Consider the following 25,735-nt stretch of genomic DNA (forward strand, 5'->3'; position numbering starts at 1 on the left):
ATCTGGTGACACTTGGACACTTGTCCTGTTGTAGCGGCGTTGCATGATGAGTGCTGAGAGACCGCAGGTGTAGATGCTGCATTACCTGAGATCTACAACACCTATATACCAATCTGGCGACACTTGGACCCTTGTCCTGTTGTAGCAGCGTTGCATGATGAGTGCTGAGAGACCGTAGGTGTAGATGCTGCATTAGGCCTACCTGAGATCTACAACACCTATATACCAATCCGGCGACACTTGGCCACTTGTCCTGTTGTAGCAGCGTTGCATGAAGAGTGCTTAGAGACTGCAGGTGTGGATGCTACATTATCTGACATCTACAACACCTACATACCAATCTGGCGACACTTGGACCCTTGTCTTGTTGTAGCCGCTTTGCATGATGAGTGCTGAGAGACCGCAGGTGTAGATGCTATATTACCTGAGATCTTAAACATCTATATACCAATCTGGTGACACTCTTGGACACTTGTCCTGTTGTAGCAGCGTTGCATGATGAGTGCTGAGAGACCGCAGGTGTGGATGCTACATTACCTGAGATCTACAACACCTATATACCAATCTGGCGACACTTGTGCACTTGTCCTGTTGTAGCAGCGTTGCATGATGAGTGCTGAGAGACCGCAGGTGTGGATGCTACATTACCTGAGATCTACAACACCTATATACCAATCTGGCGACACTTGAACACTTGTCTTGTTGTAGCCGCTTTGCATGATGAGTGCTGAGAGACCGCAGGTGTAGATGCTATATTACCTGAGATCTTAAACATCTATATACCAATCTGGTGACACTCTTGGACACTTGTCCTGTTGTAGCAGCGTTGCATGATGAGTGCTGAGAGACCGCAGGTGTAGCTGCTGCATTACCTGAGATATACAACACCTATATACCAATCTGGCGACACTTGGACACTTGTCCTGTTGTAGCAGCGTTGCATGATGAGTGCTGAGAGACCGCAGGTGTGGTAGTTATTTCACTGGAGGCTCACACGTCATATTACAGCACTGACGACACCTCGTCACGCAGGGTGCTACCCTGTCCCCTCGCAATGCTCATCAATTACAACTCTAAATACTGCCTCAATAATCCAACCACCTCCGCTTTGTCTTGTTAAGTCTATTTGCGCAAATTGCTTATTACTTTTAAAAGAAATTTGGTATAATATTGTTATAATTGGTCTTTAATTACCAGTGTTAGTAGAAGTTATCCTTTCTTTTAACTACTACAGTTTTGGCAAGAGTAATAATTTTAGTTTCCATCTTTAAGGAATATTTTGCCAACGAATGGTGTACAGTTTTTGTTATTTAAACTGCTAATGTTAATTTTTTTACATACTGTATAATTGCATACCCCAACCGCATCAAACCTTCAGACTAAGCAACATCCCATTTGCCTGATTAGATTTATATTAAAACATTTGCTTATGTAAGATTTTCCCAAATTGAATAACATTAGTTTATTTAGTACAGTACCTACTAAAGTTTGCTGTTACAGGTGACACAATAAAGTTATTTATTTTTATGAAGTTATAATATCCTAGTATTAAATAAATAAATAAAAAAATTCAACACTACAAGCACACTACAATGGTTTACTTATTCTCAATAAAAATAAGATTAGAATTTAAATTTTAAATTTTTTCTGGATAGGTATCCTCTGTAACCAGTAAGCTTACAACAATTTTATGCAACAAATTATTTTGTATTTCCAGCTTTACTAAACTAGTTTCGATATAAATTGCAAAATTTTTAAGTACAGGGTGAAAAATATGGTACCCCGATTTATACCATCCCATTGGCAAAATTCATACAAAAACACTTCAATATAGACAAATTGTTGTTTATTTTTTCAAAGTTCTACAGGATGGCTGCAATTAAAATGTCCAATCATGCACATTTACATGACCAATAATTAGTGCACTAAAACGCACGAAAATTGAGATATAGGTGAATATCTCAAGAAAGTGCCGATTTTTTCAGATTTTCCCAATATGGTGGCAAGCGCGGAGGGGTGAAAATAGTGCATTTTGCATTTTAAACACCTACTTACCATAATAGACAACATATAAACAATTTAAAGCTACCGGGCCGTTTGGAAGTTAACCCCCACCGTTTTTGTCTCTATTTACTGGATTATCTTGCTGGTTCACGAAATCATTACACTTTATCCACTGCTACACATTCATGCTACATTTTATCATAATCGAACCACAATTGCTTAAGATAACACATAAACAAAGACATTTTTGAATTTTGAAAAATTACACACTGCTATTAGCAATAGCAGGGATTGCTATTGCTGATTGTACCTATGTGAACCAGTGTTGGATTTCGGGATTATGTATTCTTATGCTGATGACTGTCAAATCTTCTTATCATACCAGCCTACTTTGGTTGGGGAGGCATTACAGCATATGAGTAGTGACCTTTCAAAGGTTTGTGAATGGTCTAAGGATCATGGATTAAAGCTAAACCCTGAAAAATGTTCCGCTATACACTTTGCCAATACAGCAATCTATGAGCAGCTGGGAAAAAATAGCATAAAAGTTACAGTTAATAACTCAGAGCTTTCAACTTCTAAAAGCATTAAGATTATTGGTGTGACAATTGACACATAGCAGACTTTCTCTAGCCATGTAAAACAGATAAGCAAACGTGTTGTTGGAAAATTAAAAGTGCTTAATAGGTTTAGAACATTGCTCCCAGCAAACATCAAGTTGAGGTTGGTCAAATCCCTGATTTTCCCTACTTTAAATTACTGCCTATCTGTTTTTGGATACAGCTTAACACAGGAACAGATCACAATACTTCACAGGCTACAGAATTGCTCCCTAAGGTTCGTATACAAACTTAAAAAATATGATCATATAACAAGTCACCGTAGGATCTCAAATACAATGTCCGTCCGAGAGAGCTGTGATAAGCAGGTTGCATGTATCGTCCACAAAACACCGGTCACTCAGACACCACAGTACTTGAAGGAAAAACTGAAAGCGAGGTCGGCCGTGAGAGAGCGCAGAACTAGACAGGACTTGTTGCTTGACATACCAAGGGTTGTTCTTGATGCTGGTAGAAGGGGTTTTTCTTACTTCGGGCCGGCTCAGTACAATGCACTTCCTTGCAAGCTAAAAGCAGTTTTAAGAATCACCTAAAGAGTTTGTAACTAATCTTATTTTGTTTCGTAGTTATAAGAGGTTTTATTTAGTTTAAGTCCTGACTTGAGTCAATTTGTAAAACAGTTTTGTAACTGAAATTCGCTCATGAATAAAGACCTTATTTATTTATTTATGTCATAATGTAGTATTCTTGCTCAAATATTAAGATAGATTCTTAATTTTTATTTTATTTTAACATTCAATATACTAAAGTATTTGTTTTTTTTAAGCTCTACAAAATGGTTTGGAAAGAAAACGCTAAATGTTATGTTTTTTGGATCAAAAATGGCTACGGATGAAAAAAAAATTGGATAAAAAAGCTACGGTACTAGCTTATTCCCATGGGTTATTATGGGAAAATCGCTAAATGCAATTTTTCTGTCATTCCAACATTCGTTGTACTAAATACTATTAATGTGAAAGTATGTGGCGTGTGCTATCTATCAACGCCAGAATAGAAGAGAATTGTGTGCAATTTAACGCCCAAATATATTATAACTAAGTGCTATGATTAGATGCAACCCACGTATTTGTCATCAGCTGGAGTAGCCTTTATTGTAAGGTACATTTCAGATGTACAGAGAGCAAAATTATTTCTACCAAATAGATTACACCAATCAATCTGTAAAAAACTGTCAGTCATCTGTTATTAGGCTATATACAGTAGCAAAACAGGTTAGGGTACAGTACCAAAACCTGAATAAGATTTCTCAATATTTTAAGAAGTTTGATTGCAATATCTGGACTCTATTAACTTTATTGGTGCCTATTATAACTTCTCCCGTGAACGCGACTAAATCGTGAGTGTCTACTGCGATCGGCAGAATCACTTCTGTCTTCTACTGCGATCGGCAGAACCGCTTTTGTCTTCTACTGCGATCGGTAGAATCACTTTTGTTTTCTACTGCGATCGGCAGAATCACTTCTGTCTTCTACTGCGATCGGCAGAATCACTTCTGTCTTCTACTGCGATCGGCAGAATTACTTTAGTCTTCTACTGCGATCGGCAGAATCACTTCTGTCTTCTACTGCGATCGGCAGAATCACTTCTGTCTTCTACTGCGATCGGCAGAACCGCTTTTGTCTTCTACTGCGATCGGTAGAATCACTTCTGTCTTCTACTGCGATCGGCAGAATCACTTCTGTCTTCTACTGCGATCGGCAGAATCACTTCTGTCTTCTACTGCGATCGGCAGAACCGCTTTTGTCTTCTACTGCGATCGGTAGAATCACTTTTGTTTTCTACTGCGATCGGCAGAATCACTTCTGTCTTCTACTGCGATCGGCAGAATCACTTCTGTCTTCTACTGCGATCGGCAGAATCACTTCTGTCTTCTACTGCGATCGGCAGAATCACTTCTGTCTTCTACTGCGATCGGCAGAATTACTTTTGTCTTCTACTGCGATCGGCAGAATCACTTCTGTCTTTACTGCGATCGGAAGAATCACTTCTGTCTTTACTGCGATCGGAAGAATCACTTCTGTCTTTACTGCGATCGGCAGAATCACTTCTGTCTTTACTGCGATCGGCAGAATCACTTCTGTCTTTACTGCGATCGGCAGAATCACTTCTGTCTTTACTGCGATCGGAAGAATCACTTCTGTCTCCTACTGCGTTCGCGGAGACATTATCATCGTCTCCACAATCGTGGTAAGATCATGAAATCTCTAGTGATCGTAGACCCATACTATTTCGTAATTGAAATTGTGGTGCGGGTGCTTAGGCCTGCCCCTGGAACCAGTAGATTCTACCAATCTTTCAAATAAATGTCGTTTATTTAAGCAGTATTTTGGTTTCAGTACTTTTTCCAAACGTTATTGATGCTAAAAAGAGGGGTTAAAATAACAATTGCCATATTTTTAAGCATGATCTAACTACTCTAATTAACGATATTGTTTTATTAGATAAGTTTTTTTTGCAAAAGATTATAAACGAAGTTGTCTTATTTAAGACATCATACACTATTTAGTTGAAAGCATTTCTGATGAAATAAAGGTACCGGCATTCATTTGCATCTTGGCCCTAGTGTCAGTTTCTGAGCAACATAAAACAAAATGATGTGTATACATATTTTCAGCCACTATATTTTTTGCAAAATAATATTACGATTTGTTTGATAAAATTAACAACTGTAATCTTTTTTTGGCCTGCAAGAGGGATTTAGTGGCGATAAAAAAATCCATGGGCATATATTATTTTATCACTGTATGCATATATTTTTCAAACGTAAATAAATGCAATTCAAAGAGTAATTAATATTGATACCGGTCTGCGAAAAATCTTAATTTTGGAAAGGGGTTGAACCTTTAATACACAACACAGTAAACACCAACGTTTTGGTATCCAAATTAATTTTCTACAACATTTATATTGTCTAGTGTCAAAATTACTTGAACGTTGTTAAAATTTTACTTCAATCCCAAATTTATGAGGACATTTTTTAATTAAAGATATTCCTACATAAGTGATCTCAGTTAATAAGTTAATTATAAACTCATTCTGCATTACTATTCCACTTAAAAATGCGCTTCCAAATGAGCATCGCTGTTTTGAATGATACATTAAATTCAAATTTTGTTTTCAATGCCGTATAAAAAGTCAATCTTAAATGAATCAATCGATCTGAGTGATACGAGGACGCCTATTAAAAAAATAAAAAAATGGTTTTATATGAATACTAGCTGTACCCGCGGGCTTTGCCCCGTTTAACTTCTTAATTTTCAAGATGAGCTCGTTCGCATGGCTCAATCACGTCCTGGTTGAAGTGCGTTCGCTATGCTCACTCACCTTTAGGTTGGAGCTCGTTCACTGCGCTCACTTGCCTTGAGGTTAGCTCGTTCGCTACGCTAACTCGCCTCCAGGTTGAAGTTTGTTCGCTACGCTCACTCCACTCACCTTTTGGTTGCAAATTAGCTGTTGTCATAAATTAAAAAAATAATAATAGTGCTGCACCCTGTTGGCAATCCTTGTAACTTTAAAGCTATTGAACATCATAGAACAGAACCAACTTGTTTAATTGAAACAGCTGATAAGATTCATTAATTCCTTTTAAATATGAAAAATCATAAGGTTAACATGGGAAACTTCAGAGCCACTGGGGCGGAGCCCGAGAGTCCGATCAGAATAAAAACAACTTAGTTTTCCTATTTAATGCCTAAAGAATCGGTGTACCAAATTTCAGCCTCCTAGGTAAATGGGAAGTGGGAGAATTAGTGATGAGTGAGTGAGTGAGTGTGTCAGTGAGGGCTTTGCCTTTTATATATTTAGATTTGTAAAAATTGTGCTATTGAGAAGGGATAAATAATGTATTTGAACGAAAATGTTTCGGACTTGAATACATTTGATCTTATTAGTGAATTTCCCATTTAGGTAATAATCTATTACCGCAGTACTCATTGTAAGACCTGGACCCGGGACCAATTTAATTTTTCATTTGAGGTCTCTAGAAACCAACATTTATTCGAACGAGTTCACAAACCAGGATGATCGGACTATGGTAACGGGGGCTTATGAGGGGTTTTATGAGGTAAAAATATGGGTTTCCCATTTTTAACCCAATAAACACAAAATTTTACAATTTCTTTCCAAACCATTTTGTAGAACTTAAAAAAAACAAATAATTTAGTATGTTGAAGCGTCACTATGCACCTAATGGTGACGGAGAAAATTCCAACAAAATGTAAATTTAAAATTCTTATGTTATTCTTATGTAGAATAAGTGAACTGTTGTAGTTTACTTGTTTATGAACATATTTTCTATTTAAATAGGGAATAAATGTGATATTTTTAAGGAGACACTTTAGTGTAAATCCAATCCAATCAGGCAATTGGAAATTCGCTTAGTCTGCAGGTTTGCTGCGGTGGGGGTATTTTTAAACTGTAATTAGTTGGGTTACGGTACCTAGCTGTCGGAATCTACACGTTATAGAACAAATTGACTCACGGTGTCATAGATTGATCAAAGAATGGGTAAGAAAATAGGCAATGCATTGTGTCACCTTTTGCTTGTGTGTAAAAAAATGAAACGAAAGGACACAAAGTAGTGACCAATGAGAGGCCAGTATCGGGACGCAGGCGCGAGGCGGGGCTTGAGAAAGATTTGTCATTGGTTTACACGGATTGTTAGGTCCGACAACTAACATGCAAATTACTGTTACTCCCGACGCCTCTGTCTCACACTGCTGATGAGACCATGACCGTAGTTAGTTGACTGATGGAAGCGTATCGTAGCTTCAGCGACCCCGGCCCTCCTGATGTAACCAAGGTGGACATCACAACACCTAGCATGATGTCAGCGTTCTCTGCGCTAAACTTATTACGTTACAATCACCTACTTGCACAATCAGGTAAATCGAACTGTTTAGTTTCAGTCAAGTAACAAGTACACCGTTTACATGATTAATGGCGCACTTTCCTCTGGTGTTGTTGAGATTTAGTATACCACAGAGGAAAGGAAAATAATTACTTAGCTGTGTTAGAAATAACTTTAGTAAATAAGGTATATTTACCTTATCCTCATAGTATTTGTTGCTCTTAAATTTCAAAATAACTTATTATCTGGATAATGATTCACTGTTTTAGTATTGTGTACGTTTGAAGCTAAATTTATAAAATAGAATACGATAAACGTATTGACCTGCAAACTATGGCGTTGGAGTTGGAAATTGGCTGTCGTCACCCTGTGAGCAAACAATAAAATCATAAGTTGACAAACAATAAACGGTATCAGCATTCTGACACATACTTTCTCCCATAAGTTTGTCTACAACCCTTATCGTGTTTAAGGTGAGATGGATTTGGGATTTGTACAATTTTGTTCAAAATTTAAAGGACTATAACATGCTAAATTTTTATCAAAATCGTTCGGGCCAATTTTGGAAAAATCCAATTTTTCTGTTATTTTATGGGGGTTTTATGGGAAAATGATATAATTTACAATAACTTTTGAACCGTAATTTTTACAGAAATAGGATTTGTACCATTTTGTTCAGAATATAAAGGACTATAACATACTAAAATTTATCAAAATCGTTCGGGCCATTTTTCGGAAAATCCTATTCTTCCGTTATTTTATGGGGTTTTATGGGAAAATAACATATTTGACCATAACTTTTGAACCGTAATTTTTACAGATATGGGATTGGTACCATTTTATTCAGAATTTAAAGGGCTACAACATACTAAATTTTTATCAAAATCGTTCGGGCCATTTTTTAGAAAATCCTTTTTTTCCATTTTTTATGGGTTTTTATGGGAAAATCCCCATTAAAAATAAAAATGTCTAAAAAATTAAAAAAAAAAAAAACTATCAAAACTGTAAGGAATATAACATACTATGTTAAATCAAAACCGGATTTTTTTCTAAAATCCTATTTTTCGTTATTTTATGGGGTTTTATGGGAAAATAACATATTTGACCATAACTAAAATTTATCAAAATCGTTCGGGCCATTTTTCGGAAAATCCTATTCTTCCGTTATTTTATGGGGTTTTATGGGAAAATAACATATTTGACCATAACTTTTGAACCGTAATTTTTACAGATATGGGATTGGTACCATTTTATTCAGAATTTAAAGGGCTACAACATACTAAATTTTTATCAAAATCGTTCGGGCCATTTTTTTGAAATCCTTTTTTTCCATTTTTTATGGGTTTTTATGGGAAAATCCCCATTAAAAATAAAAATTTCAAAAAAATGAAAAAAACGCCTGGAGATACCATGGATTAGAACCTACATACCAAATCGAAATTCATCGAAATTCATCGAAATCGGACCACAGGTGTAGTCTCTAGCTCTGTACACATCCAGACACACACACACACACAACGCACACACGTACACGCCATCCCTATACTTGTGTGGACATGGGTTTTTAACCAAACTATGTGGACATCAAGGCACACGGCTGAAAAAAATATCCTAGGTTCTTTCTAACCTCAAATTGAAGACGAATAAAAGAACACTCCTTGTTTATTGGTCTAAATGTAGTAAAAAAAATCATAAAAATTGTGTGGACGTCCCCACAGTTAATGCAAGAGTCGGCCATGTCCCCACAGGTAATGCAAAAGCTAGTACACATGTCCACACAGATAATGCAAATGTTGACACAATCGAGTGTTTTTTCGCTTAAAGGTGTTAATGTCCACACAGTTTGGGAATTTCACTGGTTGCATTTTGACAGTATGTTTAGGTTATGTCTCCACTCTTCTTTATAAACAAATCGTTGTATATTAGTCACATCCGAATTGCTATGTAGCATATGAAATAACAATATTCATGTATTAATTCATTGTAAAAAATATTTAATAAGTAAGAAATACAGTTTCTTGTCAGATTAAAATATCAGGCCAAAACACCAATGTCTTCATAAAGATATTGCTGGAGAAATATCGATATTTTTCAGTGATACAATTGATTTGGTTCCATATTACTAATATAATTTAATATTATATATTAATATTGTATAATTTGATATAAATATTTTATACTATTAATTTCATATTAATATTTTACAATATTGATTTATTAATTAATATTAATTGAATATTTTATATATTAATAATATATAAATTAAGTACTTTGCTGTATTTGGTTTTGACTTAATCTATGACACCTACTGACTTTGTCTCTGAACAGAGAGCCCTTTCAGATGAGGTACTCAATTCAGTTTCAAATTTGACTATAGCTTGACTATGTTGAACTGTAGCTCTAGTTAGCGCCTATAATCGACGATAGTGGAAATGGATTAATGCAGGTAGGAAAAAGATAATTCTGTACAGTAATCAGCGACCGATAGTACAAAGAAATATTATCATATGAATCACGTCTCCCCCCCTTATGATACATTACCTGTACTTGTAGTCAGTTAGCGTCCATAATAAACGGCAGTACAAAAGGTTTTATGAGAAGAAATAAAGCGTATTCCCGTATTAAAATTACTGGCGGACGTAAGGAAAATGTACTATATATTTTAATTAATGACTATACTGTCGGTACGGCACTTAAATTGCAACCTACAAGTCAACCCAACACTTCGGTCATCTAGATGGTGGCGTTTTGTTGGTGTAGCATCTTGACGACAACCCCTTACTATTAGAGGAGAGTTAAACATTTTGTCTTCTCAGTTTTTTAATTGTAATTCATTTTATTATTGAATTCTTTCTATTTTTCTAAAAATGAATTATGTCCGTACGAATGAATTTTAGGGAAACGGAATCTATCGGGAAAATGCAGCCGTACGGTTCTAAAGAAACTGTTAGGATGATGTAGATGTTGAAACGCTTTGTCAACCAGGGCCGTCCCTAGGGTTGTCAACGTCCGGGGAAAATGTAGTCGCGGTGCCCCCTCCTCCCCACTGCTAGATTCGCTGTTAACTACAGCCTCATTTTTCAGATTCGTATTTATTAACGCCATAATCTGATAACCTTTACAATTCATGCAAACCTACAATACCACAAACAAAATTTGTTCCGGCGCCCGGGTCAACTTGCCCCGGTTGCCCCCCCCCCCTTCGGACGGCCCTGTGTCAAGCTGTGGTTCATAATTGTTGATTAAGCTCTTTTTATGTCACAGGTGAGACAACAACGTTAGATAAACATTAAACCTTATAAATGTTAATTTAACAAGATTCACTGCCCATTAGGATTCAATTTTCATTAAATTTATTATATTTCTATTCTAGAATGGTTTATTTCACCTTCCAAATATTTATGTCGTGATATTATGTCGTGGCCCCTAGATCACCAGATTTTAGCGAGTGTAAATTTCTTCTGTGAGGCGTTCTCAAACTTAGCATCTACACTCACAAACCCCGTACTTAAGAACGCAATTAATCAGAAAGTAAAGACAATTAATGATGGCCATTTAATTAATGATGGTACTTGTAATGGAAAAATGTAATAAGACAGGGATAAAACTGTACTGACTAATTTTGTCACAACTTAGTGCATTTAATCAATCATCTTAGTACGACCAGACAAAGACCGAAAACTCGTCCAGTCTCGGGGGTTCGTGCACACTATCCTGTTGCGTTGTGCGGTTGTTTAGATTCTACTAGAAATGTTTGATATTGATAAGTTTATCGAAAATGTTCATTGCCAGCTATCCCTGTGGGACAAACAGGCATAATAATATTCTGATAGCATAGAATAGCATTCCTAAAATGCGTGTTTATTTTTGTTATCTGATGCCTCATGATCTGAAGAAGCTCATCGAATGACTGGACTGACATACGATAGTATAAAAACTTTCACGACAAAAAGGATAAATCCAATGACTTCTATTATTTGTTCTTAGTAAACCACTTGCTTTCTATTACACACACAAGTTTTATTAATAATATAAAAGGATTACCTCATCCAACCACAGTTGCTGGTATGACGACTAGTTTCGTTCCTTAGAACTTCGTCAAGTCATTGTATGCAACCACATAATCAATGTATTAACATTGTGGTATGTCAAAAGATTCTTTAAAATACTGTCAAAATCACGATAGTCAAAACTAGTCATTTTGATCAAATTATAAAAAAAGAATAAAAGGTGATAAAACTAGTTAAAACTGTAAAGTCTGGCCAGCACTGTCTATTCACTTGCAAATTGTTGCAAATGGATCCTGCAAATCGTTTTTTTTTTTACTTACTAAATACCATATTGAATAATATATGTAACAATTAAATGTGATAATGATTTATTATATGACACACTCATTATATTTATTTTGAATGAATGAATGAATTATATATTTATTCCAACAAAGTATTTACAAAAATTGTACACACATATTTAATGGAGAAGAAAAACATAAATGTGAAATGAAGTAAATAAATTAAATTATCCTTTTATCTAATTCTATTTGATCAAATAGAAAAAATAAATAAATGAAAGAAGATGGGTGAAAATATGAGCTAAATGGAATCACAAGAACAAATAGTGAAATAAATAACTATGAAAAAAATATTAGGTGGCATAAAAAGTTAAAAAATAATATTTATATAAATAAATAAATATATATATAAATGATAATTATGCTATGTTTAACCAAACTGTAAGAATTATTTAAATAGTTGATTGGGTTATTAATTTATTATGAAATGTTGTACAAGGAGTATTCTATATCAGGAGATAGGGAAGCCAAACACTCAAGTCCCATTGCTATTAGCCGCCAGCAGCTTTCCTTGTTCACCAAAAAGTCTGTAGGAGCGCGACAAGTCAGACATCACTAAGTCCACACAGTTAATGTATTTCCTGTGAAAATTGTGTGGACGTGTGTGATGTCCACATAAGCGACCAGGTCCACACAGTCTGGTCACATTCACACTCATGTCCCCACAGCTTATGCAGCACGAAAGCACACACACACACACACACACACACACACACACACACACAGACATCACTTCGAAAACCACTTGTTTGGGTCCAGGGGGACCCAAAACGAATATATCCACTCAAAACTCAAACTCGAAAATTTTGACGAAAACAATACTTTCTCCATATACTAAAGTCCACACAGTTAATGTATTTCCTGTGAAAATTGTGTGGACGTGTGTGATGTCCACATAAGCGACCAGGTCCACACAGTCTGGTCACATTCACACTCATGTCCCCACAGCTTATGCAGCACGAAAGCACACACACACACACACACACACACACACACACAGACATCACTTCGAAAACCACTTGTTTGGGTCCAGGGGGACCCAAAACGAATATATCCACTCAAAACTCAAACTCGAAAATTTTGACGAAAACAATACTTTCTCCATATACTATGGTATAGGGGGAGAAAGTAAAAATGAGTTTTGTCGTGATCGCCGTACAACATGTGTTGTCAGTTCCGATTTTAATAGTGTGACCAGCCTATGTTTAAATGTTGTTTCCAAATGTTTTATTGTTCATATCGTGTAGATAGCGGATAGGTGTGTGTTGACAAAGACGTTTAGATGTAAACCCGCAGTTTGATATCGGATTTGACAATGGGTCACTCGATCCGAAACTAGATTAAATAATCTAGAAGAATGAAGACGGACGAGGTACATTTACCATTATGCATTCCAATTTATATGTCTAAGTGAAAAGGTTGCAAGCACAGAGCAGAGAATAAAAGAATGTAAAAATAAAATAATTTCAACTGGCATGATGTGAATAATATTTACATCAATATAATGTAACACACAAAATAATTATAATTATAATTATAATTATATACTTTATATTAGAGTTATAATATAATTATATTAGAGTTATATAATAATTATCATAGGTACTCTATGATAGTAGAGTTAATTTTTATTAGGTGATGTAAAACGTTTTATATAGGTACTGTGGAAGAAATCGTTTTCAGATCTTACAATCCAATATATTACTGCACTCGATAGGGACGTTTGAATTATTTTGTCTAGGGCCAAATTAGTTGTTTTCTGGATCGAAAATGTATCATGTTATTTTGATACATTATTGACATTACACTACAATATTTATACAACTAGTTAACCGCCCGTGCTCCGCCACGGGAATATTGTCAGCAATAAAAGAAATAATAATTAACAAATACTGTTTATCTTTGTATTTTATTTAGGGGTTGTTTATTTTTTTACATGAAATAGAACTGATAGTTTGCCTGTATAAAAAACTATTTTATGTTAATCAAACCGATATATTATTTTAACCAAATGAATGTTTTATATTAATTCGAGTTTCATTTAAAAAATAAATAGTATACGAACTGGGCAATGCTGATAACCTAATAAGCAGCTATTTATGATATTTAGATAATTTGCTCAAGTATATTCCTATATTCGTCGTTTTTTTTTCATTACATTTGTTGTATGGAATAAAGATATAGTCACTTAGCCTACATCTAAATCACGCATCAGCAGTTGGTAGCATTTCACGAATCTTTGACCCATACTGTAAGTAAAAGCTGTGTTTACGTCGTATATATAAAGTTGGGCATACTTTGTTCAATGTTAGAGGGTATTAACGGTCCAATTTGATGGAAAAGGTGTCGTGGATTTTAAAACTATGTAGACTACCACTACCAAAAAGATACCACTACCAGAAAGATGTTGATTCAAGTGATACTTAGAACTGGCCATTTCAAATGCAGATTTGTATTATGTTTTACTCTAATAGTGTTTTGTCTCTTTTGACCCTTAATACTTTTTTTATAGTCGCGGTTGATAAGATTTTCCATAAACTCAAAATGTTGATAAGGAGTTCATTTTACCTTCCCCTTGTGACAACATAAGGAAAAAATATTTGTGTCCCAGTTATAGTCTGTTCTGACTCAAAATTCATAGATTTGCAGTACTGACAAATCCAATTTAACGACCCCAATTTAAAAAAAAAATGGTATTTTTTAGAAGGGACTTCCAGAGCACATTTAACACCATCACTGCTCTTTACCTTTTTAGTTCGATGGTTCTCTACATGTTTTTTCGTTCTATTTGTCTTTTTACGCCCGGTTAATGATTACCTTTTCTTTTTCTTTTTGTACTTTTCACATCCTGGGTTAATGATAATGTTTTATAACGCTATAATGACCCGAGTCAACATTGCCATTAAACATCAAGTCAGATACTTCTTCGCCAGAACCGAAATCGTAAGTCACAGTTTCTCAAGCAACTTCCCTGTGTTGGCCTACTCGAAAAAATATAGTTAGGGTATAGTTCACTGATAAATTGTAGTTCCAAATATCCCAGCGTACTCGCCATCTCGAGAAGGTAAAATGTGGACGTCGAACACTGATCTTGAGTAAGATTAATCACTTACGATAAAATGTTTGTATGTTTGTACCAATCATTAGCAATTATCTGTACAACTTGCAAGCGGATTTCCCTATGATTGTTCTGGTGGCTATAGAGAATAAATTATATTGATCAAAACAATAAGTTTCCGTCCCCTACTATGGGTATTATTTCACATTCCATACTCAAACATAAACTCAATTACCACTTTCCTTCAGATCACTTTGCAGGAAAACTAAAACATTTAAAAAATAAGTTAAAAAATACACTTTCCTTGATCAAAATCGTGTGTTTATAAACAGAAACTCCAAGTTTAATAATTGCATACTGAAAGTGAGGTTATAAAAATAATAACTAATGTCTGACAAACATTAAACAGCTGAGGAATAATTTATAAACTGTATATTATATTCTTCAATAAGAATTGTATTGACTCGACCTTTAAAGGGCTGTAGGTCGTAGCCCTTAGAAAAAACGTAAATTCTAAGGAAGTTCGGCAAATCTACACACTATCCCCTTTAATTTGTGACATAAATCTTGTAGATCGGTCCAGTAATTACTGAGAAAACAGTGTTACAACTGTGTATTAAATATATAGATTCTAGCTGTTACCCACGGGCTTTACTCCGTTTGACTTCAAAAGTATTAGTAAACCCATAGATAAAACATTGACATGTTTTTGGTGTCATTGGAAAGAGCGTAACGTGAAGTTGTGCAGGAAACTTTCTTTTTAGGGAAATAACTAGAGAATGAGGCCCTGGGGCTCTTTAAAGTTTCGTATTTCTCCATAAGATTAACATGGGAAACAAACATTGTAATGAAACTCCAGCTGTTGTCAGAAATTAAAAGTGAGAAGAAGAACATAAATGTTAATTGTAAACAGACAATAAGTTTGCTAATTTAACAGTTTGCTACAAACATTTCCTGACTTGGTTGAAATGAAATATTTACAGTGAAACCCGTCGAAATCGATGGTTGCTTTAAAGGCTTACGACACAATTCTTCTAACTGCGACAAAAAGAGAAATTATAGAAAATTTTAGAATTTAGCATTGTTAAATGAGTAATAAATAGGAGTAGAAACAATGGTTGATCATTCAATGAATAATATATTTCTTATACCGTCTATCATAGGAGTTATTGTTCCTATGTTAACTGGTTTATCTTCTTTTTTATGAATATAATATAAAGAATGCTTTTGGAAGAATCTTTAAATAGTATTAAAATCGTATTGGTGGATCTTTTGAGATACCGGTACATACTTCTGCGATTTCGTCAGTGTTATGTAGATTAAATCTGTGTTATATTTTTTTGAAAAATGTCTGTTTGTTGAGAAGGTACGTTCTTACTTCAAAGGGAGACCCACCCTAAAGCTGTGTAAGTTTTATTTTTCCTTCGTCACGTCGGTCATCATACAGTACATCTGTGCCAATGAATCTATATAAGTAAAATTAGAGTTTTGTCTGTACATTGCTCAGAATCATAAATTGTTTGGTTATTTTTACGTTTCATACATTAAAGAAGCCGAAACAAGTCTCATCTCAATTTCTGTCTGACTGTCTGTTTGTCTGTCTGACTGTCTGTTTATCTGACTGTCTGTCTGTAACACTCAAGATGGCATTTTACGCAATCTTCTCCAGGAAAATGAGAGTACCTATAAAGATCCAAGTCATTTTAATGTATTCACTGGATTTTTAGCCATTAAAATATGGCTTCACTAATTTGTAAATAAAATTACGGACGTTCAAAAATGCAGTTTTGTGCGATTTTTGTCAAGTTTTCGTCCAATTTTTGTCACATAATCATCTATGAAATAACGAACAGCTGTTCGGATCAAGATTATTTTTTCTAGCTGTCACCGATATGTTTACAAATGTTGTTTAAAAATACCGCAACCATTTTCGATCACGTTTTGAAGGCAAATCCCATCCAAGTGAGATTAAAAACGTGTTTCTTACATAAAGGATTTAATTAATCGCATGTGGAATAATATAGTGTAACCGTTTATTAAATTAAATCACTAGGCTTCATCCAGGTCAGGAACCAGAGATTATTTGTGCATAAAATTGTTCTTGAGTTTTGATAACCAGAAAGAAGACCTTGAATCAGTGTTGTATACGGCTGGGAATCTTAAATTTATTAATGACCGTCGCCAATAGCTTAGAAACATGGTTTCACTCATTGACGTCGCTTCAATGGCGGTTGTGTAAAGTGTAAAGAAAAAAATCACAACTGCAGTGGGTAATTGTAACAGAGGTTTACGGATGATGCTAAACTCGATTTTCCAATTGGCCACTTTCTGTTCCTACCATTGACTATATATATAGTCAGTAGTTCCTATTCACCGTGTGATGCAATCGCTGGACCATACAGCCAATCAATAGGCCCATAGCCCATCTCTTGGGTACGTACGCCTACCCAATTATAACAACCTTTTCGACGACGATCCTTGATACCGGTAGGCCTACTTTTCCATAGAATACACGGCCTACCTACTTAAGAAATAAAATTACAAACGTCAAAAATCCCAACGTTGTGTGATTTTTGTCACATTTCCTTCTAATGTTAATATATACCAATCATTGTTTAGGGAATACGTAATCTATTACATAACAGAAATTTGTTGTATAAGGTTGTTTTTTTTTCTTCAAACTGACACCGATAAGCTTACATTAAAGGTTGTTTACGAAAAGCAATTAATGTAAAGCAATTAATGGGAAATAACTTTGATTGCCGATAAATTTTAATACGAGAAAATCCAAAACCAAGAGATCTAACCTTGATTAACGCATATAATTGGTCGGATGTACTATAGCTCTTAACTGTAAACGTTGGTTTTTGGTACTGGTTCTTTTCCTTTGAACCGCTGGTAGCAGCAAGAATCATTTTTACGTACCAACACATCACTGTAATTTACAAATTAGTTATCGTTGGCGTTGTACCTTATTTATTACAGGCGTATTCAATTTAATTGATGTCTTAAATGTATAGGTTTTGATTTTTCTGTCTGGATTCCAAAATGTTAGTTTATGCTAAGAAAACTATAACGCATTTTAGTAAAACATTTATGAATTGTTCAAACGCTTTAAACGTTGTTTATGTATCAATAGTTCGTGGCCTATTTTGGTAATTTTTATTATAAATTACCAATCTAAATCGTCTATAGTACTTCATTTCATATAGCAAGCCGATTCATATAGCATTTCAACAGCATTTCGGGTCATCTTCGGTCCAAGCAAATATAAATTGTTATGATAAATTTGTTTAACATTAACAAAGATATCAAATACTAATTTAATATGTAGACCTACTTTGTTATGCTTAAAGCTTAGCAAATTCCCTAATTAAGTTCTGTATTTTTGTGTGTATGTCTGTTGGTAATGCATTAAATGTCCTTATTTCTCAGTGTTTCACGGAAAGGACAAGGAGGTTGAGGTAGTACCTTAAATACTTTTAACCATTGTGGAAAGTAAATTTCAATTATAGGCCTACCTCAGGGCTATGCCTCATAGTTCTATAATTTTTTTTGTTTAATAATTGGATTTAACATATGGAGCAACAAGATCTGGGTGACATTTAATTGCGAAGCATTAAGCTTTGGCTTGAAACTGTCAGATACTGTATTTGCGAAGGTTTATATGTGTATACAGTAATAGTTTTGTCAGCATATCTGAAAGTATGCAAACCAACTGAAGCTGTGCTTAATATGAGAAGGTTTTATGGTTTTAACTGACTACGATAAGATCCCCGTGCGTAGAACGGGCACACAGCTATTAACCCTCTAAATTTAGCAATACAATTTTTTTAGCATAACTTCGATGACATGCGGATGTCAGTGGTCTCAGCCTTATCAATTACATTAAGTGTTCAATATAATATATCTTCGGAATGTTAGGTGGTTAGGTGTAAAGGAATATACTTGCAGTGAAGCTGGCTTTTATTCTTGAAATGATGGACCTCGTTCATATGGTCATGCGACTTCATTGGCAACAAATAATGCAAATGACAAAGCAATGCTGCATTTCAAAATACCCCCGCCGCAGCAAACCTGCAGACTAAGCGAATTTCCATTTGACTGATTGGATTTACACTGAAATGTCTACTTAAAAATATAACATTTATTCCCGATTTAAATAGAATTAGTTTAACAAGTACTTAGGTTTGCTGCATCAGGGAGGGTAAAACTGTTTTTTTTTTGTAAAATGTTAATAGTTAGTAAGAAATAAAAACATTTTCCAAATTTGATCAAAATATGTTCATAAACAAGCAAACTACAACAGTTTACTCATTCTCCATAAGAATAACATGGGAATTTTAAATTTACAATTTTTTGGAATTTTCTCCGTAACCATTAGGCGCATAATAACGCTTCAGTATACTAAATTATTTGTTTTTTGAAGCTCTGCAAAATGGTTTGGAAATAAATTGCTAAATTTGATGTTTTTTGGGTCAAAAATGGGAAAAACCTATTTTTACCCCATAAAACCCCCCGTAAACACCCGTTCCCATAGTCCGATCATGCTGGATCGCGAACTCGTTCGAATAAACGTAGGTTTACACGTTTGTACCAAATTTCATCAAAATCGGATCATTTTTGCTCGAGTTATCGTGCTGACGGACACACACACACACACACACACATATATATATATATATATTTATATATATATATATATGAATTTGAACGGATGGTGTTTTTGGCCTCTAGGGACCTCAAAACGAAAAAAAATCGGTCCCGCGTCCAGGTCTTACCATGAGTACTACGGTAATAGCTTACAGTATTCCCTATATGGGAAATTCGCTAAAAGCAAATACTGTAAATTGTTACGTAAATAGTGACATTTACATGCATTGTTGTTAATCAACGTATCTTAGAAAGGGTGAGGATATCTAGTTCAAAATGAACACGACCTTTCTTTCATGGCAGTAACTGCTTAAATGGTAATTACTCTTTGTGAAATTTGTTTTACAGTCGAAGTGTAGTGTTATTTTCACAAATCTCATTTAAGGCCAACCAAGTGAGCCACGGTCCGTAATAGGCCACTGCAAAACATCTGTCAAGATATAAGTACTATTTTAGGCAAGGTTTCTGTGTTTAGATGTTATTAGACACGATAAGAGCACAATAAACTTCTCCTGCAGATGAATAATCCGTTGGTCAAGAGAAATATAAGCCGGGAATTAATAAATGTCACAATCCAAGCGCATTAAAATGGCTCTGGCCTGAACTTTTTTGTAGAATCAAGTTTGGGGATTTTGTTTATGTTACTCTCTGGGTAAGTTACCAATGCACTTTGATAAATTTCTTTTAGAGATAAATGTTTTTTGTTGCTGAGAAGCGCTAGTAAACATGTACAATCCTTTTCGTTAGTTTAATAACATTCAATAGGAACTATTGTGTTTTCACTAAGCTGTTTGAATACTGTCCATCGAAGTAAAATCTCTAAGTTATTAAACAATTAATCCAGTTGCTGTACACCACAATTAATTTAACAAAATATGAACACGGCTCATATGGGCAACGTGCCCTCCTGCACTTGTATTATTTTGTATTGTATTACACAATCGAAATCATTTCCAATAATTAAAAACATGAATGAAAATAATCGCATGAACCTATTGATGATCTGTCTTGAATTATATGACAAAATATCAGCAAAAGTGGTAAAAAAGGCAGACACCAACCCGTCCAATAGATATAAGATTATTCAATAAGAAATCATTTTAAGAGTTACTGTAATATTAAGATTTTCCAATGATTTCGTAATTGAACGTTATATTGCAAAACATGAGATGATACAGAACAAAATACATTTTAAAAACAGAAAATTACATTGCAAATACTTCTTTTTAACAAACTCAGTAACTCCCTATAATATGTGTTGTTTAAAATACAATTTAAATATTAACAGCTGTTTCATTAAAAAGTAGTGAAAAATTATCCATATGACGATAATGTAAACAAATCTGGGAAGGGAACTTTAAAGACCTCTGGGGCAGAGCCCTAAGGGAATTTACTTCGTTTTTCTTTAGATGGCTCATCAACAGACCGAGAACTTTCTTTGGACACCTCTACCAAGTTTCTACGCCCAGCCGTTCTCTCAATTTAGTGGCCGGGCCGGACAACGTTTCCAATTAAATATTTAGATTCCCCCATGTTAATCTTAAGGGAGAAAACCCAACTTTGATGGAAGATCCTGCCCAAACTAACAAAGATGTCAAAAAATGAAAAATACTTTGCAAAACTACAGATCAGGGCCATGTTTTTGACACTTAATCCTCAAAATCGGTGCAAAAATGAGGGAGGAGTTCTGTTTACAAAAATCGGCTTAGCGTATTATATATACAGGGTTAGTAAAATGTGTGGCGACCCCCTGTTATTTTTTAACGGCCCATACTAGAAAAATAGGCCCATACTTGGCACACCTTTATGGCATGTTATAAAGTACTTTTTGGGCATAACCGCCACTTGGGGTACATCCCCAAAATGGGGGATTTTGGGGGAAACTCCAAAATTTCTAATACAAAGACCCATCGAGTGACCCCTCATTTTGAAGGTCCTGGTAAAAGAAAACCAACAACGCAAACTAGAGGTATCCATCTCAATCCAGTAAAAAATAGCAGCCAATTGAAATTCTCAAAAGTTAAATTTAACTTACAGCTTTCCAAGTCTGGAGCCCCCCTGTAAATTTTGTAACTGGAACACTAGGAAAACTAAACTCTACACCTTTATAGTATGTTATGAAGTACTTTTTGAGCCTAACTGCTATTGCTACTTGGTTCCCAAACCCAAAATGGGAAATTTTGGGAGAAACTCAAAGATTGTAAATGTTAAGCCCCATTGAGTGACCAATTATTTTTAAGGTACATAGGTAGGTTTGATAGGTTTGAATGATCATTTTTAGTGATCCACTTGGTGTACATCCCCAAAATAAGGGGAGATATCGGGGGAAACTCAAACATTTCAAACGGTAAGACCCATTGAGTGACCCCTCATTTTCAAGGCCCTGATAAAAGAAAACTAACAACGCAAACTAGAGGTCTCTATCTTAACACAGTAAAACATGGCAGCCAATTGAATAAAATTGAAAGTTAATTCTGACTTCTAAAGACTTTAATCAGCTTCCATTTTTTACTGGATTGAGATAGAGACCTCTAGTTTGCGTTGTTCGTTTTATTTTATCAGGGCCTTGAAAATGAGGGGTCACTCAATGGGTCTTACCGTTTGAAATGTTTGAGTTTCCCCCGATATCTCCCCCATTTTGGGGATGTACACCCCACCACCTTTGTGGGTGGTTATTCCCAAAAAGTACTTCATAACATGCCATAAAGGTTTGCCGAGTTGAGTTTTTCTAGTATGGGCTGTTAAAAAATTAACAGGGGGTCTCCAGACTTTTTACTAACCTGTATAAACCTCTGTGTTTGTTGCATCCAAAAAACTGCAACACTAATAGTGTATCTTGATGTTACAGAGGTACCAGGTGTGAGATACCCAGTCACTGTGGGACCTGAGTGTTTGTTGCCACCCAGGAACCTCAATCTGTGTGTACCTACAGTGCAACATTACTCTCCCCCACCCTTCCTGCACCTAGACTCCTCTTCTGGTAAGTTTTGGCTAAACTAGTTAATATAGTAATGGACTGTTCTCAATAATTATAATTTTTTATCTATATACTAATAGGCAAGCATGATTCTTGAAAACCTTTTCTCTCAGCTCGTGTGCATTGCAGGGAAACTCTACGCACAATATTAGAAAGCTATTTTCATGTAGTTGTGCAGAATCTTTTTATAAATTAAATTGGCTAAAAAATAAGCACCAAAATGAATTTCAAATTAAAAAAAAAAGCTTAAATGGGTCTTATGGGTGTCTTAAGGGGGTTATGCTGGTGACGATATAACAACAAAATATAAACAGAAAATCTAAACACATTGAAGAAATTCCAATCACATGTTTTATTTACAGTGTGGGGTGAAAATAGAGAAGTCTGCACATCACATATTTTAGATAGAACTTTCGACCAACGGACAACCTCTAGTAGCTATTAATATATTTATGGTCACATTCTTGAGTTATTATAAGAACAGGCAGGTTGACTACATGATTTATAAAAAAATCATAAAGTAGTATGGCAGTTTTAACCGTTTCTGAGTTTCTTAATGCTTTTGAGAGTTTTCATTGAGCATTGGTCACAAGGCACAGTACAGATCTAGTAGAGAGACATTCAACCAACCAGTTACATTGTTATGCTAGTAATGCTCAAGACTTGATGTAGCAAAAAACAAAACTACTGTATTAGGATTTTTCTTTTAACTGGTGTCATTTGTAACAGCAATACTCATGTAATAGGTATTTACTCAGGGGAGGTATAGAAGAGGCTACGATGACAGCTGAGGGCTTCTTATTAGCTGAGGGAACGTCATTACCGTAACAAAACTATCGATAGCCATCGGCTTCGGTGGTCTAATGGTTAGCGTGCCGGGCTGATATACTGAAGGTCCCGGGTTCGAATCCCGCCGGCGGCATTAACTTTTTATCCAAGATTTTTTTTTATTTTCAGCAAGTTTGGTTGGTTTGGTTTGGTTATTACAGTTTAATTTTATTATTAAGTCATTATAAAATTTTAATTGAGCAATTTCTAGTTTTATTTTATAAACAGAATTATTTTTCCGATTACTATAAACTTTTGTTATATTATTTCTTTATCAGCAAGTTTGGTTAGTTCGGTTAGGTTATGATAGTTTAATTTTATAATTAAAAATTAATAAAATTGAATTTTAGGCATTTATAATTTTATTTTATGAACAGAACTATTTTTGCGATTAGTAAACCTTCATTGCCAAAGTGCTTTTTACTACAGTGCTGTTCACAGAGGAATTTTGAACTAAATGCCTCATTTGTACCTCCCCTAAGTCAGACCCCATGTAATACAAATTTTAAAGAGGTTAAATATTCCTTTTTAAACAATCTCTACACCATCTTAATGTCTTGAATGGATTGAATTTAATTTATAATTGATCTCACTGATCTGTGACAGCAGGTGTCATATCAGTTTGTTCTCAAAAGAAAAGAGGTGAAAAAAGAGCAATCCCAGACGAACAAAAAGATGAAAGGTATTATGAAAGGCGAAAGAGAAATAATCAAGCAGCAAAGAAGTCCAGAGATGCCAGACGCTTACGAGAAGACCAGGCAAGTTGTGATTGTTTCAAACAATGATTGTTATGGTATTATCATTGACAATTAATTGTATACTGAAGTAGACATTCCATCTATAAGTTCCAAAACGCATATTATGGAACGCTGTCGCCAATTTTTTTTTCCAAAGAACATAGATGAGTCTCGAGTGAGCCATGTAACAGATTGCACTGTCTAAAATTCTACATTAAATTATATTTTATCAGCACAATCTGTTGGTGGCAAATTTTGATTAAAAACTGGCAACAACTTTGACATGGGGATGGAATATGGGACATCTAGTTCTATCAATATTCAAATGAGCAAACAGAAGTGTGCACATGAAAAGACCAAATAATTGACAATTTCTTGGACACTTGTTGATATCCTCTTAGTCAAAGTTTTGAGGAAACATACAGTTCTGTTATTGCGTGATAACTGTAAATTATACGATGATGATTTTTAAAGATATCTTTAATCTTTACAAAAGGTGATTTTTCAGTGTGGTAGATTGCGAGTATATGTATATAAATAAATAGGCAACTCACAGTCTTCGCAATCCTGATAAGTTATAGCACTGCCGCCGTTTCGGAGATCACTCCATCGTTGGTTGCGTAGTCGATCAGTCGCCGCCCTTACTCTCTGCTGGGTGTCGCCACGTCCTAGGGCTATGGCGGTGGTTGGGAAGGGAGATTGAGGCTTCATTATCTACCTAACTGTTCCCTTTCTATTCACTTACGAATATTTTCCGAACAGTTGTGTTAATAACAGTGTAATAAGTACTGCAATGTTGTGTAAAGGGACTTTTCGGCCACCCTGTACTAGGCGTAGTTTGCAAGAAAAAACTAATGTACTACCAAAAAGTATTTCATGTGAAACACAGGAATTTCAACTTTAAAATTGTTGTAAAAATCCATAAATATGAAAGTGAGGTTACTATCAGGCCTACTAACATTGACTATATAAGTCAATGCTACTAATCAACAATAGTACAACAACAACGTATTGTCAACAACGTACAGTAGACAAAGAAAATAATAAGGTAAACCATTGGCACTTACTAGCTGACTTATGTTTAAGATAATAGTTAAAAAAAATAGCTATCCTTGTTCAAAGAGACAAAGAGTACACATCTGTCAAACATTCTACTTTGTTCACTTTTTTGCTTTGATCCCATAACTCTTTATTTGCACTGATAGGCAGGTAGCTGTAAGACTTGCTGTCTGGATCACAAACCCAGGAAATAACATTTGATCATCTTGTTTTAGCTAGTCTTAAGTATTAAGTAATTAAGTAGTACTTAATGATCTGTGTTTCCAGATTGCCATGAGAGCACTGCACTTAGAACATGAGAATGCCATGTTGACAGCTCAGAACCTCACGTTGCGCGATGAGATCTCCACTCTCAGGCAACTAATCCTCAAGTGCAACAAAGCCTCCAGCGCCAACTGACTTGTTTCTATATCATCAATTTTTTTACACTTTGATAATTTGTTGATTTATTGATGTTACGTTTATTAGGTTAGGTACATTGATTTAAGTATAGTAAATATTTGATTGTTTAATTTGCTGGTGGTGAATTTCTAATTCTTAACCCCTTCACTACCACCTCTCACAACACCGCTCATATAGCTTAAGTGTGAAGTGTG

The 25,735-nt window shown here is 35.0% G+C and overlaps 1 protein-coding gene across 1 annotated transcript; it reads left to right on the forward strand.

Moving 5' to 3' along the window:
- Positions 1-7,374: 7,374 nt before the first annotated feature.
- LOC129001957 (hepatic leukemia factor) lies at positions 7,375-25,538 on the forward strand. Its single transcript, XM_054429409.1, has 4 exons — positions 7,375-7,507; positions 22,387-22,518; positions 23,953-24,101; positions 25,407-25,538. The coding sequence occupies exons 1-4, from the start codon at positions 7,375-7,377 to the stop codon at positions 25,536-25,538; spliced, it is 546 nt and encodes a 181-aa protein (XP_054285384.1).
- Positions 25,539-25,735: the final 197 nt, after the last annotated feature.

This window comes from Macrosteles quadrilineatus, unplaced genomic scaffold (genome assembly GCF_028750875.1).
Source record: "Macrosteles quadrilineatus isolate MER2022 unplaced genomic scaffold, UCM_ALF_1.0 Scaffold_1__1_contigs__length_201487025, whole genome shotgun sequence".
Classification (NCBI taxonomy): Eukaryota; Metazoa; Arthropoda; class Insecta; order Hemiptera; family Cicadellidae; genus Macrosteles; species Macrosteles quadrilineatus.

What these genes read in the sequence shown, in the direction of transcription:
- LOC129001957 (XM_054429409.1), top strand. Translation starts at nt 7,375, where the DNA reads ATGGAAGCGTATCGTAGCTTCAGCGACCCCGGCCCTCCTGATGTAACC. An exon ending in GCACCTAGACTCCTCTTCTG is followed by an intron (nt 22,519 to 23,952) that starts GTAAGTTTTGGC and finishes CTGTGACAGCAG; the next exon opens with GTGTCATATCAGTTTGTTCT. An exon ending in GACGCTTACGAGAAGACCAG is followed by an intron (nt 24,102 to 25,406) that starts GCAAGTTGTGAT and finishes CTGTGTTTCCAG; the next exon opens with ATTGCCATGAGAGCACTGCA.